At 49.0% G+C, this 16,011-nt stretch overlaps 8 protein-coding genes across 8 annotated transcripts; 5 read left to right on the forward strand and 3 right to left on the reverse strand.

Moving 5' to 3' along the window:
- Positions 1-15: 15 nt before the first annotated feature.
- pmi1 (mannose-6-phosphate isomerase pmi1) lies at positions 16-1,639 on the reverse strand (the record flags this gene model as incomplete). Its single annotated transcript, XM_056647271.1, has 5 exons — positions 16-1,019; positions 1,088-1,325; positions 1,394-1,485; positions 1,536-1,556; positions 1,609-1,639. The coding sequence occupies 5 exons, from the start codon at positions 1,637-1,639 to the stop codon at positions 16-18; spliced, it is 1,386 nt and encodes a 461-aa protein (XP_056498822.1).
- Positions 1,640-2,335: 696 nt separating this feature from the next.
- Positions 2,336-3,477, forward strand: N7469_008354 (SAGA-associated factor 29 family protein; the record flags this gene model as incomplete). Its single annotated transcript, XM_056647272.1, has 3 exons — positions 2,336-2,510; positions 2,615-3,125; positions 3,192-3,477. The coding sequence occupies 3 exons, from the start codon at positions 2,336-2,338 to the stop codon at positions 3,475-3,477; spliced, it is 972 nt and encodes a 323-aa protein (XP_056498823.1).
- Positions 3,478-4,156: 679 nt separating this feature from the next.
- Positions 4,157-5,308, forward strand: N7469_008355 (GTP cyclohydrolase II; the record flags this gene model as incomplete). The annotated part of the gene is made up of 1 exon (XM_056647273.1): positions 4,157-5,308. The coding sequence occupies one exon, from the start codon at positions 4,157-4,159 to the stop codon at positions 5,306-5,308; it is 1,152 nt and encodes a 383-aa protein (XP_056498824.1).
- An 808-nt stretch (positions 5,309-6,116) lies between these two features.
- On the forward strand, positions 6,117-7,841 carry N7469_008356 (bZIP transcription factor; the record flags this gene model as incomplete). Its single annotated transcript, XM_056647274.1, has 2 exons — positions 6,117-6,648; positions 6,715-7,841. 2 exons carry the CDS (start codon positions 6,117-6,119, stop codon positions 7,839-7,841), a joined length of 1,659 nt encoding a protein of 552 aa, XP_056498825.1.
- A 296-nt stretch (positions 7,842-8,137) lies between these two features.
- On the reverse strand, positions 8,138-9,344 carry N7469_008357 (NAD(P)-dependent oxidoreductase; the record flags this gene model as incomplete). The annotated part of the gene is made up of 5 exons (XM_056647275.1): positions 8,138-8,399; positions 8,461-8,598; positions 8,654-8,985; positions 9,069-9,257; positions 9,327-9,344. 5 exons carry the CDS (start codon positions 9,342-9,344, stop codon positions 8,138-8,140), a joined length of 939 nt encoding a protein of 312 aa, XP_056498826.1.
- Positions 9,345-10,256: 912 nt separating this feature from the next.
- Positions 10,257-11,953, forward strand: N7469_008358 (actin-related protein 2). Its single transcript, XM_056647276.1, has 7 exons — positions 10,257-10,307; positions 10,362-10,450; positions 10,510-10,653; positions 10,757-10,982; positions 11,050-11,615; positions 11,665-11,751; positions 11,820-11,953. Exons 1-7 carry the CDS (start codon positions 10,289-10,291, stop codon positions 11,904-11,906), a joined length of 1,218 nt encoding a protein of 405 aa, XP_056498827.1. The 5' UTR covers positions 10,257-10,288; the 3' UTR covers positions 11,907-11,953.
- Positions 11,954-12,790: 837 nt separating this feature from the next.
- On the reverse strand, positions 12,791-13,742 carry N7469_008359 (uncharacterized protein; the record flags this gene model as incomplete). The annotated part of the gene is made up of 2 exons (XM_056647277.1): positions 12,791-13,206; positions 13,271-13,742. The coding sequence occupies 2 exons, from the start codon at positions 13,740-13,742 to the stop codon at positions 12,791-12,793; spliced, it is 888 nt and encodes a 295-aa protein (XP_056498828.1).
- A 497-nt stretch (positions 13,743-14,239) lies between these two features.
- On the forward strand, positions 14,240-15,514 carry N7469_008360 (serine/threonine-protein phosphatase 2A activator; the record flags this gene model as incomplete). The annotated part of the gene is made up of 1 exon (XM_056647278.1): positions 14,240-15,514. The coding sequence occupies one exon, from the start codon at positions 14,240-14,242 to the stop codon at positions 15,512-15,514; it is 1,275 nt and encodes a 424-aa protein (XP_056498829.1).
- Positions 15,515-16,011: the final 497 nt, after the last annotated feature.

Below are 16,011 nucleotides of genomic sequence, written 5' to 3' on the forward strand. Positions count from 1 at the left end.
ATTAGAATTGACGACCTATTTGCCATTGGTCGAGTCCTCCTTACCGTCCAGTTCGCAGAACGCCTTGAAAGTCGTGAAGACATCATCTTCACCCTCCCCACTGCCAGAGTTCTGGATGATACACTCGGCTGTAGCACCAACAAAGAATACATATCCCTCGTGCACCTCCTCGGTCTTGCTGCCCACGGTGATTGTTCCGTTGCCGCGAGTACAGATGATGACACTGGGGCCCTCAATGGGGTCAAAGGTAGCTTTCGCACCGGTACGCTTCAGATCAGTCTTCACCACGCTGAACTCCTCGATTGGGGGGTTGTATAGCATGGACTCAGAGGCGCTTGAGTAAGCTGTCGCGTTCAGGACGGCATATGGGTAGTCCGTTGGGCGGAGCTTCTGCTCCTCAATGGGAGCATACGAATATGTCAACATCTTGGTTAAGGTATCGACATCCTTGAACTTCGGAGTAAAACCTGCACGAACAACATTATCGGAAGAGGCCATGCACTCGATGATGTCTCCTGAAACATATGCGTGAATATCATCCGCCTTCAGGAACATAGCCTCGCCGGGCTCAAGTTTGATGAAGTTGAGGAAGAAGAAGACGAACGAGCCAATATCGTTAGGAAATTGTTGATCAAGTCGGCCAATGATCTCGGCCAGCTCACCTGGGTTGGCCGGGTTAGTCTCGACCTCACCAGGAAGGGTGCCGAAGCTGTCCGGCGAGTTTTTGGCGAGAGCAACCAGGTCCTTGCAAGCAGTCTCGATATTCTCAGATGTGGACTCCATCAAAAAGGTAAACAAAGATCGTAAGGCATCTTTGTTCTTCTGAATGATGGATGGATCCTCGGAATCTTCGTTACCCTTGACGGCCTGCTCGAAGTCGCTAGCCGCTTGTTCGCCAACAAGGTCGCGAAGAGGCTGAATTGCTTGGAGGAAGTGTGTGATCTCGGCGAGTGGGCGGAAGCCGCAGAGTCCCTCAAACGGGGTGACTGCGATAGTCATCTCGGGCTTGTGATTGTCATCTGGGGAGACAATATTCTATTAGAACGGTTGCTTTGTTTTATCTGCCCTTTGTCTTTACCACACATACCAGGATAGTTTTTAGGGTCCCGCGCATGGAGCTGCTCAGCCAACTTCTTGTTGGGATGAGCTTGGATGCTCAGTGCCTTGCGAATTGAGAGCACCTTGAACAAGAATGGCAAACGGTTTCCATATCGTTCAGTTATCTCAGTAGATAAAAGAGCCTGATTATCTTGAACGAGATCGAGGAGAGAGCGCTGGGTTTCAACGTCTTTCGAGGGCAGAGAGGGATGGGTTCCCATCCACAGCTGTATTCCAGGTCAGCATTCACTTGCATTTCATTTGCAGAATACCTGCGAGTATCTCGGAAGCTCACCTCTGCATAGGGCTTGCCATCTTCTAATGCAAAATCCGGGCCAGCTGTGGTGGCCGCATATCGGGCTGCTGCCGACTCTTGGCCGACCTTGCCTATGACGGGGTTGAGTGCGGGGCATATGACATTAGTGACATGAACATACCCCAATCGTAGCTGTTAACGCCTATTGAAACATGTTAGCGGAAGTAAGGATCGGGGAAACCGTGCAGACATACCGCATTGCAGCCGAAGCAAAGGAATCTGCATTGTGAGGAAATTTGTTGTAGGCAAAGAATGAGGGGGCCTCAGCGATTTTCTATTACACAGAAACTCCACGCCAAGACTCCCGGTGAGGGCAAATTCAAGGTCTGGGGTTACTTTGGGTCTAAGAATCTCGCACTCCGCAAAGTTTGGTGGAAAAAAAGAGCTTACATGCTGGTTTTATTTGTCTATATATACACATGTTTACGCCGGTTTAATTCAAAAGCACCATATTTTATCCTGTTTCAGGCATTACAAACAACTAGGTACACTTTTGTTCGGGTAGTTTTCCGCAACCGGGTTTGCCGATAGGTCGGCAGCCCCGCATCCGAAGTACATTCAGTCAATACAGTCGATCAGTTGGTTGGGACACAATTCGCATAGTATAGTAGGGAAGGGTCTTTTCATGGGAAGGAATAGAGAACAGTTCTCCAGCAAATTCTGTGCTCCCCAGACTACATTCACCAGAACCTGCAGTCCCCGAATATACTATGTTGTAAAGTAGAACTGTACGGCATTGCGCCAATATCTAGCGCGCGTCTATCGCCGACCGCCTTGGCTTATCACCGCGTGACAAGCCACGCCGGATCTCGATCAGCTTCCCCCAGCTTCCAGTTGTTGATTCCCCAGATCGACCCCCTTTGAGGTGCCCACCTTTGAGCCTACTCAATTTTGGTAGCTTCTGGCCCCTGGAGATTCAATATGTCTCGCAATCGTCCTCGACCCCGCGACAATGGGCTAGGTAACAACGAGGAAATGGAGCTGTGGACTAGGATTTGCCAGGACATCCACAAGTCCAAGGAGAAGTTTGATCAACAGGCGTCTCTCTCGGTCCAAATAAAGACATTAGTGGACAAGATTACTCGCGAGGGAAACAGTAAGTCACACCCGATCGCGTTCACCGCGGTGAAACGCGCGTATCACTCATTGGAGATGTGACGTGAGCTATGCTCGGACCTGGCTGATACTCAACTCGTGAAGAGCCCACTATAACCGAGCATGACCAGTTGGATACTTGGTTGCGCCAGAGCCAAAAACTCAGCGAGGAGGAGCGAGCAATTATGCAAGACGAGCCATGCGACGTCATCAAGAACTTGGAACTTCTTACGGCACTTCGCAAAGCTTCTGAAGCGGAAGCCCCTCCCAATCGATCCTCGGCGTTGTCAAAATCTCGCAAGAAAAGGCAGGATATGGAGAGCTCTACCGATTCCCCGAGTGCTTCGGGTGCGGATAAGTCTAGCCGCTCCAAAGGTGGTGTTCCACGCAGCGCCAGTGTCTCGAGCACTCAGGCACGCGAAGGTCGTAGCGAGGGAGTCGCGGTCAAAATTGAAGAAGGAATGGAAGGTACCAAAGGAGCCGTCGCTGAGCGCAGTGGCCTTCTCGTTGTTGGAGCGCAGGTCGTTTTCAAGCACAACAAAAACAAGCAAGGAGTAGAGGGAGAAGGTATACAATGCATCATCAAGAACATCTCTGGGGATGGTCACAAGAAGCGGTATGGTTCTCGTTTCTGTACAGCTGTTTTTGATTTTCCATTTCACCACTAATCATTCACCTGCAGATGGTACGATGTACAAGATCCCGAACCTAACGAGAATGGCGAGCAAGGCGCTGTTTATAAGACTACCGCCTCATCACTCATTCCCATTCCGCAAGTGAGCTCTTCATTGCCCTCTTTTCCTTCTGGAAAGCAGGTTCTCGCGCGGTATCCCGACACCACCACTTTCTATCGGGCCGAAGTGATGGGATCGCGAAAGGACGTCTACCGCCTTAAATTCGAAGGCGAGGAAGACGACAAGGAGATGGAGGTTGACCGACGCTACGTATTGGACATTCCGAACAAATAGTTTGGCGTCAGCAGCGATGATCCCACGATCCTTTTCTATTTCTGGATTTGATACCCTTTAGCGAGGCGCAAGGTTCTCTGGAGTTTTGAGGGTCTGCCACTCGATTGTGGATAGACCATATACGATATTTACTTTCATTCAAGCGTCAAGGAATTATCGACTTTCGTTTCTGTATGCATTGGGATTCCTATTGTTCACAATTCTGTACACTTTTATAGCAATCACATCGCGTATTGTAAGGAGTACCCATGCCGTGGCATTAGTTTGAAACTGCCCTTCTTCTTCTTCTTCTTCTTCTTCTTCTTCTTCTTCTTCTTCTTCTACCACATCGAAATCTTGTGCCCTGAGTACAAATCGAAATACCTGAGTATTCTAATATCGAGTACGGTATCACTACCATTTTTCTACATAAAACCCTTCACCCGGTAACTGATGAATATCCACTCGGGCGATGGAATCTGCTAGAGTAAGCACTGACAACCGCATGAGTCAGCCGCCCCTCATCAGTGCCGGTGCCGAGGGAGATTGACGCCATGAGATTATCGGTGCCACCGTGATTATTTCCGACTTTCCTCCTCCCAATGTTACTTGTGTTTCCAATCTCATAATCTGCGCCGGTATTTGATATCTATCCAATTCGCCTTCCCTGCTAAACTTCCTTCGGTGACCGAACGTCGCAATGGCGGATCTTCCGGCGCACGCCTCACCAAAACTTCCCCCGCAGTCAGTCCCTCCTACCAGCGAGCCAGATGATTTATCTGGCGAAGCAAGCCAGGGCAGTGGTGTCGCGACGGGCGAACAGACTCCAGGCTTTCCAGCGTCCTTTCTATCGCCAGCATTCACTCCACCTGTAACACCTGGTGGGACATTGAATCTCAATCTCAATCCGACTAAAGCCCTCCAAGAAAGTCAAGCCGCGAGTCTCCGACACCAGGGCGAACATGCCAAAACACCCAAATTGCTATCACAGCTTCCACAAGTAGAGTGCATTGTCCGGGCTCGAATTCCAACGACTAACGGCGCCGAAATGTTCCTGCATCTTTATCATAATGACTTGGACAATAAAGAGCATCTGGCCATTGTATTCGGTAACAAGATCCGTAGCCAGAGCTTGGATCGAGTGTATCCTGGAAAAACGGAGATGGACCGAATGATTCGAGGTGCATATGTGGGCAAATTACACCCGGGGCGAGTCAGCAGCTGGTATGACGATGAGAAGAATGATTCACAAACAGAGAGCTCAACGAGGGTAGAACCGCCCCTGGTTCGGATTCATTCGGAATGTTATACAGGCGAGACAGCATGGTCAGCTCGATGCGACTGTGGTGAACAGTTGGATGAAGCTGCACGATTGATGTCCTTCCCAGTTGAGGACTTGTCCTCTGATGCACCTCCAGAGGCCCAATCTTTGCGATCACATTCTGCCGGCGGCGTTATAATCTATCTACGACAAGAGGGTCGAGGAATTGGACTCGGCGAGAAATTGAAGGCATATAATCTTCAGGATTTAGGGTCTGACACAGTTGAAGCGAACCTCCTACTCCGTCATCCGGCAGATGCTCGAAGTTATGGATTGGCAACTGCCATGCTGATGGATCTAGGCTGTGGAGCAGACGTCAACCCGGATGGTATTCGCTTGCTCACCAATAACCCGGACAAGGTTCGGGCTATTGAGGGTCCCAATCGGGAGGTTTTGGTAAAAGAACGGGTTCCTATGATTCCTCTCGCCTGGCGCACTGGTGGTCAGCGAGGAATCAAGAGCTCTGAGATTGAAGGTTATTTGAAGACAAAGGTATGTTCAACACTTTCCTCCTCCAATTGGGTCTCATGATCAAGCTATGCGGCCTTGTTTGATTGTAGCTCACGCGTGCATACAGATCTCAAAAATGGGCCATATGATCCAATGATACCAACACTCGCTTCCTCCTTTTCTGCGCGGCTATCTCTTTGTCTTTCTTTTCGTTCACTGCATTTTGCTTCCTACGGGATGCGTATTGTGATCCGTCTATTCCATGCATTAGAAAGTGAAACATCCTTGTACACGATCGACATGACCAGTCTTTTTCTTTGCCTGCATTTTCCCTTTTCTTTTCCCCTTCTTTTGGATGAACACATCTTTCTCTGTATATGGTCCTCTTTTCTTGTGCGATATAAAATCCCGGCTGTCCGGGTTTATAGGTAGGAGGAGTAAATTTCGTGGGACAATGGCCAATTCGATACTCAATTTGAACTTGCACTTGAATATACCTACTATGTATCTTAAAGTCACATTATGGGTTGGGCTTTCTTTTTCCGGGGTGGGGAGCTTGCGGCGCGCTGTAAGATCTGCGTAGATCATGATGCCACGACTGGGGGAATACCTTCAAACATGAACAACCGGGGCGTTGAGACGTAAGCCATCGTATTTATATATCGAATTTCAACTTGAAAAGTTCAATGAACAGCTCAATTTGACATTCGACGTCCTCCCCGAATGACCCTCAAGACATCCCGCCGCACTGGGGAACGTTCTTCCTCGACCCACCCTGACAACGCCATTACGAACTTCACAGTTTCAGCCCCCTTCCCTTCCTCTTTCTCCTGTTCGTTTATATATTTGAATGGCTGCCAGCAATCTCTAGCGGCGCGCGTAAAAGGCCATGGCCAGCCGCGCCCCGGTCGAAATCAAGGATGATGCGGCGTCTTCGCCGGCTTTTGAATCAGTGAATAATGGGCGCTCACAACCACCACCACCACCTCCTCCTCCTCTTACTACTACTGCCAATATCAACCATGAAGACTCACCAGTGCCGTCGCGCTCTGCGTCACTGGATGCAGATGTCCTCACTCCAGACACTCCAGATGTGAACAATGGAGTGACTACCGCTGGACGGAAGCGCAAATTGAATAGCGCATCAGCACGAGGCGTTGCCAATCTTACTCCCGATCAATTAGCGAAGAAACGTGCCAATGACCGACAGGCACAACGTGCGATCCGTGAGCGCACTAAAACTCATATCGAAGCGCTTGAACAGCAAGTTAGGAATCTCGCATCTCAAAAACCAGTTCTAGACCTTCAGGCCGCCCTTCAGCACAATGAGCGCATTCGGTCGGAAAATCGAGAGCTTCGCCAGAGCCTTCAGACGGTAATGAGTATCATACAACCTTTATTGGACAGACCAGAAGCTCCAGGTAAGTCCGCGACATTCAAGCACCTTGAACTATTGGTGCGTGCACAATACTGACTCATGAGAATAGACCTAGCAGCCGTCGTTTGTCCACCGAGAACAATTCCCCTATCTAATACATCTCCCTTCCCTGATACCGACCACCTCACACCCAACACCCAACCTACTACCACTGTGGGCGATAATAGATCATATGCCGAGTCAAATGCAAGTCTCGACACACCTTCTCCTACACACTCCGCGCCGGCTTTAGGAAGTCGCCGAAACAGTTCCAATGGAGGCCTTCAGTCTTCCGCATTCCGTTCTGCATTGGACACACAACGTCACAATAATGCTCATGGCTTGGACCTTGGGTTGGAAGAGCGTCTTGGATTCAAATTTCTCTTGGATCCATCTCAAAACATCCCCAAGGTCGACAAGATATGCCGCAGCAGCTCGGAAACCCTTCCTACGTCACAACCTACAGAATCACCATTATACCTTCAACCACTGAATTCCCCATCAGAACAAGGACGATCCGCGTTTGCGACGCCTATAAGGAACACTGCACCAACGTGTGCATTGGACACCATCCTGCTAGACTTCCTGCACAGCAGACAACATCAAGCAGCTCAAGGGACACCGAGACAGAAGCTCGCGGGCCCGCCATATCCAAGCGTCTCCTCACTACTTAATCCGGAGAAGAGCGTTTACTCACATCCAGTCTCGAAAGTGTTCACGGATATTCTCCGCACTTTTCCAGATATTTCCTCACTTCCTGAGCAAGTCGCAGTACTCTACGTCATGTTCCTCCTCATGCGATGGCAAATCTATCCCACGCAGGACAACTATGATCGGCTACCAGAGTGGTTTACACCGCGACCCACGCAGCTTCTCACAGCCCATCCTGCATGGATGGACTACGTTCCCTGGCCGCGAATGCGTGACCGACTCGCCACCTCCCACCAGGATTACCCGTTCGAAAACTGGTTCATTCCCTTCACACGAGGCATGAGTTTGAACTGGCCTTATGAGGAGACTGACTGTCTACTATCGGCCGGCAACTCGGATGAACTGATCATCAATCCAGTCTTCGAGCGGCACTTGCGAAATTTGTCCAATTGGTCATTGGGTCCTCTATTCGCAGAAGCATATCCAAATTTGGTGGATACCACACAAATTAGACCATCGGGAAGATCGAACAAACCTTCTCAATAAGCCAAGCCAAGTCGATTCCATAAGTCGACTTTCTTCTTCTTCCCCCAGCAGAATCTTGTCTACATCTTCAAACTTCGCTCGGAAACAATCTCCCTCAATAAGAACATATTTTACTAATGTTTTATCTGTCTATTTTATCTGCTGGACATACTATCATGATCATTCTGCGGGCCAAGACACACATCAATGCAGGTCTAGAGGCCTTTTTACAGCAGGGCAGGAGAAGTCATTTAAAGAGGCTATCAGCAGAAGATCACGTCACTTAATATATTGGCATTTGATTCTCTATATATGTACTATAATCCCTTTCGACTCTTCTCATTCCAAAATTCAAGTCCGGACTGTTGTCGCAGAGTGCCGTACATCGCACTACTGTCAAGACACTCACCAGCATAATCTCTAGCAGCTTCCATATTGCCACGAGCCAGCTCAAGGCCAGGAAGATTGACACCAAACTCCTGGGCCATGTCCATCGCATGTTTGGCGTCCTTGATGGCCAATGACACTCCAAATCCAGGGCGCGAATCGAGGGGTGGAGCGTAAGCGCCAGTTGTCAGTCTGTTCAAATAAATCAGTATCTCTAATCTAAGAAATCCCGCACAAAGAATCTCGGACACACCTCTTCGAATATCCACCAGCAACAGGACCAAAGGCCTCGCCAATCAGCTCCTCCATGGGGCCAGTTCCGAGTCCAGTCTTCTCAGCAAAGACTTGGGCCTCACCAACCGCTTCCATCATGTTAACTGTGACAATGTTTCTGTAACTTAGTTAGCAATTAATTCAGAACCAATTCCATCCAAATAAACACTAACCCAGCAATCTTCAGCAATGAGGACTTGGTCGGATCCTCTCCACACTCAATCACACGTCGGCCCATAATATCCTGAATAAGGGGCTTAACAACCTCAGTAGCACTCTTAGGACCGCCAATGGCAAAGACCAGCTTTCCATCCACGGCAATCGGATTTCCGCCAAAAACAGGAGCCGATACAAAAGCCGCGTTCTGGTCTTTCAAAGCCGCGGCGGCGGAGCTTACGGTATCTGGATGAACAGTTGAACAGTCTACGAAGATCTTGTCTTTGAGTGTATGTCCAGATCCAAGTGCCGATGATACCAGGCTCTGGAGAACCATGTCATTGGAGACCTATTACACGTATTAGTCTGATATCACGCCGGCTAGTATGGGACCTTCCATTGGACACGGTCCATTCATTAAAGGGGGCATACCATAGTGAAGATGATCTTGCTATGAGCCACTAGATCATTGAATCCTGGCACGGCAATTCCACCAATAGATTGCAAGGGTTGACCGCGCGACATAGTGCGATTGGTGTACAATAGACTCAAAGCCTTCTTCGCAGCAAGGTGTCGCTGCAGATTGTTGGCCATAGCCAGGCCCATAGAGCCAAGACCATACTATGTTGAGCATTAGCTCCATTTCCAATACGAAGTCTGAAGAAATAAGTTCAATTTTGAATAACTCACCCAACCGATTTGAGTCATCTTGTCGTGGTGAATTGTTCTTGGACCTTCGGGAAAGCGTCGAGATTATTGGATTGGATGTACTTGGCCGTCTCCGATAACGAACTTGATAACGATATGTTGGGGGGGGGAGATTGGATCAACTCGCAAAGCAAAATCAGAATCCTAGCCACGCTATTACTTTATGCAATTGATTTCAATGGCCCAATTGATCGAATTGAAGCGGCCATGCCGGTTTAATAGGTAGGATGAAGAGGGGGAAAAGGGAATTTCGTCGTTTTCCGAGGGCAATCGGAGTCGGCCGATAGCAGACCTCTTGTTCCTATATGGATACCCTACATACTGTCCATGTGGTCCTCGGTATTCTCGAAATGGCTAAGGCTATTTGTAGCTCCAATGCGGGGTGTGAATAGTCTGGGGAAGGTACTGGAGTTCCATCGCTAGAGTTACTTCGTCAATCGATGGTCGTTTATTTACTCCAATACCTATAGTGAAATGCATATATTTCAGTGTTGCCTTGTTGAAGCTAAATATAGCCAGAGCTTGAACTTGAATTCTGGAATTCTTTTGCTCTCATTGAGATTTTTCACCGCAATTAGGCAAAGTTCTTCTGAGAATTCCGAGATATTATTATTCAAGTATGCAAAGTATATATTGGACAGATTACGACTCTAATTCGACAACTGACCAGCTGCTATTGTTAGCAGCCGTTGTGATGGTCACGTTTTGTCACGCGGCTGCGGCTATGGAGGATAACAACGTCAACTGCGGGGAGCCGCCCTGTACTGTAATGTCACGTAATTAACGATGATGATGCTCGCCCAGGCGCCAAGTGAACCTCGCTGATGCTCACTTACCGACATCAACTCCCCCCGCGCCCCATTTCAACACCTCCAATTCCGCACCTTCTGGAAAGTCCGTGCATTGATTCAATTTTCCAGAGCTTCTGAACTTCCTCCTCCACCATGGCGGAAATGCCCATTGGTATGTGGCCTCTCCTTTATTCCCCCCCTCTCGCCCTCACCCCCCCAAAAGCAGACCGCGTGTCTCCTCGCAGCTCCCAAGCTAACAATCCCGAAGTGCTCGACGGAGGAACCGGTTTCCTTAAGGTCGGATATGCCGCCCAAGTATGTCGCATAGATTCCCTCGACGATTGAACATCTCTCTAATGCAATGTGTTCGCCAGAACTTCCCAGAGCACCAGTTCCCCTCGATAGTGGGGCGGCCCATCTTGCGGACGGAGGAGCAGTCCGGCGATATCGTGGTGAAGGATATCATGTGCGGTGATGAGGCGGCTGCTGCCCGTTCCATGCTTCAAATCAGCTATCCGGTATGTATCATGTCCAGAGAATACCTCTCCCCGGGTCGTTCGTTGGGTCTACCCCGCAGAAAAGTGTAGGCTAATGACAGACCCCTTGCGGGAGATATTCTAGATGGAGAATGGTATCGTCAAGAAATGGGAAGATATGCAACATTTGTGGAACTATACATTTTACGACAAGATGAAGATCGATCCCACGGGCCGCAAGATCCTCCTCACCGAACCCCCAATGAACCCGCTCAAGAACCGCGAGCAAATGGCCGAGGTCATGTTGGAGGGTTATAACTTCGGAGGCGTCTATGTGGCGATCCAGGCGGTGCTGGCACTGTATGCCCAGGGTATGGCGCGGATTCGATTATACTCAATATTATCGAAAGGCAGGAAGTGCTAACAATTAGGCTCCAGGTCTGAGCAGCGGCGTGGTCGTGGACTCCGGTGACGGCGTGACACACGTTATTCCCGTATATGAATCGACTGTGTTGAACCACCACATTCGTCGATTGGACGTCGCTGGCCGTGACGTTACTCGTAACCTTATTGCCCTTCTTCTGCGCCGGGGATATGCGCTGAACCGAACCGCCGACTTCGAGACCGTCCGTCAAATTAAGGAGAAGCTGTGCTACGTCTCCTACGACCTCGAACTTGACAAGCAGCTGTCTGAGGACACCACTGTTCTTGTTGAATCGTACACTCTCCCCGATGGCCGTGTCATTCGTGTTGGCAGCGAGCGATTCGAGGCCGCCGAGTGCCTGTTCCAACCTCATCTAGTCGATGTCGATCAGCCCGGTATCGCGGAACTGCTCTTCAACACTATTCAAGGCACCGATGTCGATATTCGATCTAGCCTTTACAAGGCCATTGTCCTTTCCGGCGGTAGCAGCATGTATCCTGGTCTGCCTTCGCGATTGGAGAAGGAGCTGAAGCAGCTCTGGCTCACTCGTGTTCTAGGCAACAACCCAGAGCGACTGAACGTATGTTTAGAATATCTTCTGTTGCTTCATCCTTTCCAGTGACTAACAGCTCCATAGAAATTCAAGGTCCGCATCGAGGACCCCCCCTCGACGGAGGCACATGGTTTTCCTGGGTGGTGCTGTGCTTGCCAACCTGGTACGTCCCAATTACTTCTTCCTCAGGAACCCCTCTCAACGTAAAGCAATATACTTACATGTTATCAGATTGCCGACAAGGACGACATGTGGGTATCCAAACAGGAGTGGCAGGAACAGGGCGCGCGTGCTCTGGCAAAACTTGGTCCGCGGTAAATCGAATGTACTTAGGCGGTTGTTTTATGGTCTCCTTTCTCCTCTTTTTTTCGTCTTGTATTGCTTCGTACTCTCCCGCATTACCTGCAAGCCGTGCTACCCTGCTTCTTCCATGACCCGCTCTGTCGATATCCTTCCCATTTTGTTCCGTATCTTATAGCCTCTTCTATATTGTGCCAAGACTGGTCTGGTGCGGGTGGACTTGGGCCGCTGAAATAAAAGAAGAAACATTCTATCGACAAATTATTCTAGTTTGTAGAGGGTTATCTGGGGTTGAACTTCAAGTTTGTGATCAGTGTATACTCTTAACTAGTTGATGCTTGGTGGGAGTAGTAGTCTCTATATAAGACCTCATTCAAGACCACATGCAACATATGGTTTGAAATGTGCAGGAAACAACCTCAGATCATCCGAAATCTGAGCTGCCCATGGGAATGGTACATTGGAAAAGTTATGCTTTCGCCGGTCAGGCTGACCCGGACCACAGGATTTTCTTAAAGCCTACGGTGAAGAGGACTGGTTTGTTGACGGGGATAATATTTCTTGATGACATGAACAGTACCCGAGATGCGAGTGCAGAGATGTGAGAAAAATGATATATCAGAAGACAACACTGCCCCAGCAGTCACATACTTGCATGCCCGCAATACGGCTTTCCTTCAATAATATTGCGTGTGGACGTATGATTCTTTAACAGACAAGCAAAAGAAAATGTACCGTTCCTTCAGTGAGATTGATAAATGAGACTAGATAAAGGAAAGAAAAAATAATAAGAAGAAAACAAAGCCTCAAACAAACTATGCATCGGATATATCAGTGCTAAATGCAAATCAAAAGAACTATACCCAGGGAAGAGCAGAATATCATAATGAACAAAGCGGTATTTACCGCTCAATAGCCCCCGGCGAGACTGCCAAAATAACCGCGAATGCCGCGACAATCAATGCCATGGCTATAGCCGCAGTCAAAGCAACACTTCCCCGACTTGCCGGGAATTTGCCGCGAACAATCCAATATTGGCTTTCGAAGTAGCGGTGAAAGCCCACAATCAGAATCAAAATAGCCACGCCGATGAAGGTAGTTCCGAGAGGTTTCCCAACACCGCGTAAACGTGCGGAATCTTGGGATGCGGTAGTTGAGGCAGTATCGTACATAGACGGTGAGAGGATTGTGGAAGAGCCATGGACGCCTTGTGAATCAGTGACGGCAGTGGCTGTGTTTAGTCGAAAGAGTTGGGTTACGGCGATACCGATTGAGGCGAAAGCGAGAGAGGTGCGCATCCAAGCAAGGAATGTTCGTTCTGTGGGTATGGTTAGAAAACACATCGTGTGATTGGATGTTAGGCTATGATACGAGTGCCATACCAAGAGCAAGGTGATCGCGCGCAACGCTTCCCTTGTTTTCCAACTCAAGGGCGCCAAAGCGATCTATGAATCGACTATACCATGACTGATGTGGCTCTGTAGGCGAATCAGGTCGGGTACTTTCCACGCGATTGGAACCATTTGAGCCAATATTTGATCTTGGGATGTTTTGGTCACGATTCCTTGTGTCTGATGGGTCGCCCTGAGTATTTGCAGGTGCAGTTGCCTGGTAATTTCGTGCGGAGGCACCGAATGTGTTTATTGGAGTCGACTCAGTAGAAGATTTGGTTTGTTTTTGACCCGAATACTTTCTGGACGAGAAGCTCGAGTGGGACCGGCTACTACCAGCCGATGATGACAGGCCCGAATCTGCATGCGTTGGTGAACGTGACGATGAAGATCTGATATCTCGAGCTTCCTCAGCATTGCGAGGGCCTGTCGGAGAATTCGCCGATGAGTCGAAAGTATTCATTATGGCGTGCTCATTCCCTTGATAGACAACCTTGAGTCACTGTCCAATCGTCGGTCTCACGGAGCAAGGCTCGTGCAGATTGAACACGCCAGGCGCCGCCGTCAAAAATGCAAGGTCCTTTCAGTTGCCAAAAATCGGATATAATATTGTTGGTGGTAGTATTGGGAGAATGAGCATGTTTTCCTTTTCGAAGTGCTTCAGATTCCAGTTTGGTTATCACTCCTCCTTCCTTCATTCAGCCGCGCTCATCATGTGGACTGCACGGTATGTGACGAGTGAAAACCCTCGGATGATCTCTCACAGATCGTTCGTCCGGGGAAGCAGGTGATCACATGCTCCACCACGCTAGTTCGAATCCGGATCAAATCGCATCATTTTAAGTCCTTTTGTAGTAGGCGGTGTAATAGTTGCCTTATTCTGCCCGCTGCCCGCTGGAGTGAAGGGTCCCGCCTTCTATTTATCATCATCTTTGATACCTCGCGTCTTCTCTCATCAAAATGGCGTCGACATCGACAGAGTCCAGGCCTGCGCCGAGTGGCAAGGTAGACTTATCTAAAAAGTTATCGGAATTGCGATCAAGCACGAACCGCCGATCCCACGCCTCATCGACCCGAGATCCAACACCTACAACCCCTCCTCTGCCTTCGCCCCCAGATCTCTCCGCCCAGAAATACTCCCGGCCCGTTCGCCGCATCCTTTCACCTAAAGACCATGAACTATTCACCTCATCATCCACCTACAAGTTGGTTTTAGCTTTCACTTTTGGCCTCTCGGATTCAGTACGGGGTCGAGCTATCACCGACCTGAAAGGACCCGAATCTGATGCCATCTCGAAAATTGCCCAGATAGTAGGACAGATCCGGGGACTTTTAGAGAAGTGTCCACCAGAAGACCAAGGTGGATCACGATTCGGAAACCCTGCATTCCGCGTTTTGTTCGATGAAGTCGCCGCACAGAGCTCGTCATGGCATCAACAAATTCTCGGACTCACAGACCCAGCGGCTATTGATGAAGTTTCTACCTATCTGGTCAACTCGCTCGGCTCCCGGGATCGTATTGACTATGGATCTGGCCATGAGTTAAATTTTATCATGTGGCTACTCTCCCTTTATCAATTGGGTAAACTCCCAGCGAGCGAGTTCCCGGCCGTGGTATTCAAGGTCTATCTCGAGTACCTGCATTTGATGCGTGACATTCAATCTACATACTATCTGGAGCCCGCAGGCTCTCATGGTGTTTGGGGTCTTGACGATTATCACTTTCTGCCATTCCTATTCGGTGCCAGTCAGCTAGTCGACCATCCCTATGTGACGCCACTGGGTATTCATAACACCGCTATGCTAGATGAAGAAGGCGATAAGTACATCTATCTGGACCAAGTGAGATGGGTGGACAGCGTGAAGACGGTGAAGGGGCTACGCTGGCATAGTCCTATGCTCGACGATATCTCGGGAGCTAAGAATTGGTTCAAGGTTGAAAGTGGCATGAAAAAGATGTTTGTCAAGGAGGTGCTCGGGAAGTTGCCTATTATGCAACATTTTCTATTCGGCAGCCTCTTGCCCGCCGCTGAGGGTATGAGTGAAATGTCCGGGGAGGATGGAGAAATTGAGCACGAACATGACCATGCGCACGATCACCCTCATGGACACGCTGCACATACTGATTACTTTGGGGATTGTTGCGGTATCAAGGTCCCCAGTACGGTTGCAGCAGGGGCAGAAATGCGGAAGCGAATGGGTGGATCAGGCCTGCGCCCAATTCCATTTGATTAGAGCTTACATTACCAAAGGGATCGAATAGGATTCCTTTTAAAACTAATGAGCAATGATATATAAAATATATGAAATTTCAATGATTCACGAAGAATAGAAATGCGGTGAACAGAGTCTACTACCCAAATGTGGCACATCTCTAACAGGCTTGGGTTAATTATTGAGTACCGCGATGTTCAGTAAGGCATTGATGCCTTTCTCTAGCTACCTTACCAATCTCCAGAAACAACTTTTAAAATGCCCAATATAAACCTAATCGATCAGACCAGCGATCACTTTTGCTCTTCCCCTCACCTCCCAATAATGTGATCATCGCAACAGCGTACTGTAGATCTACAAAATCTACCGAAACTAGTCGAATTACATCACCGCGCTGATTGGCCCACCGCCCAAATCCAACTTCCACCAGCCAAAGACCTCATCAAGATCAACAACTTCCCAGCACATCAATGCCCAGAACCAATTACGCCACACCGCCATTAACCCAAAAACTGTAT

Source organism: Penicillium citrinum, assembly GCF_028827155.1.
Source record: "Penicillium citrinum strain IBT 23319 chromosome Unknown utg000007l:1.0-2040159.0:1.0-2041076.0, whole genome shotgun sequence".
Lineage (NCBI taxonomy): Eukaryota > Fungi > Ascomycota > Eurotiomycetes > Eurotiales > Aspergillaceae > Penicillium > Penicillium citrinum.

What these genes read in the sequence shown, in the direction of transcription:
- N7469_008358 (XM_056647276.1), top strand. An exon ending in ACAACCCAGAGCGACTGAAC is followed by an intron (nt 11,616 to 11,664) that starts GTATGTTTAGAA and finishes AGTGACTAACAG; the next exon opens with CTCCATAGAAATTCAAGGTC. An exon ending in GTGCTGTGCTTGCCAACCTG is followed by an intron (nt 11,752 to 11,819) that starts GTACGTCCCAAT and finishes ACATGTTATCAG; the next exon opens with ATTGCCGACAAGGACGACAT.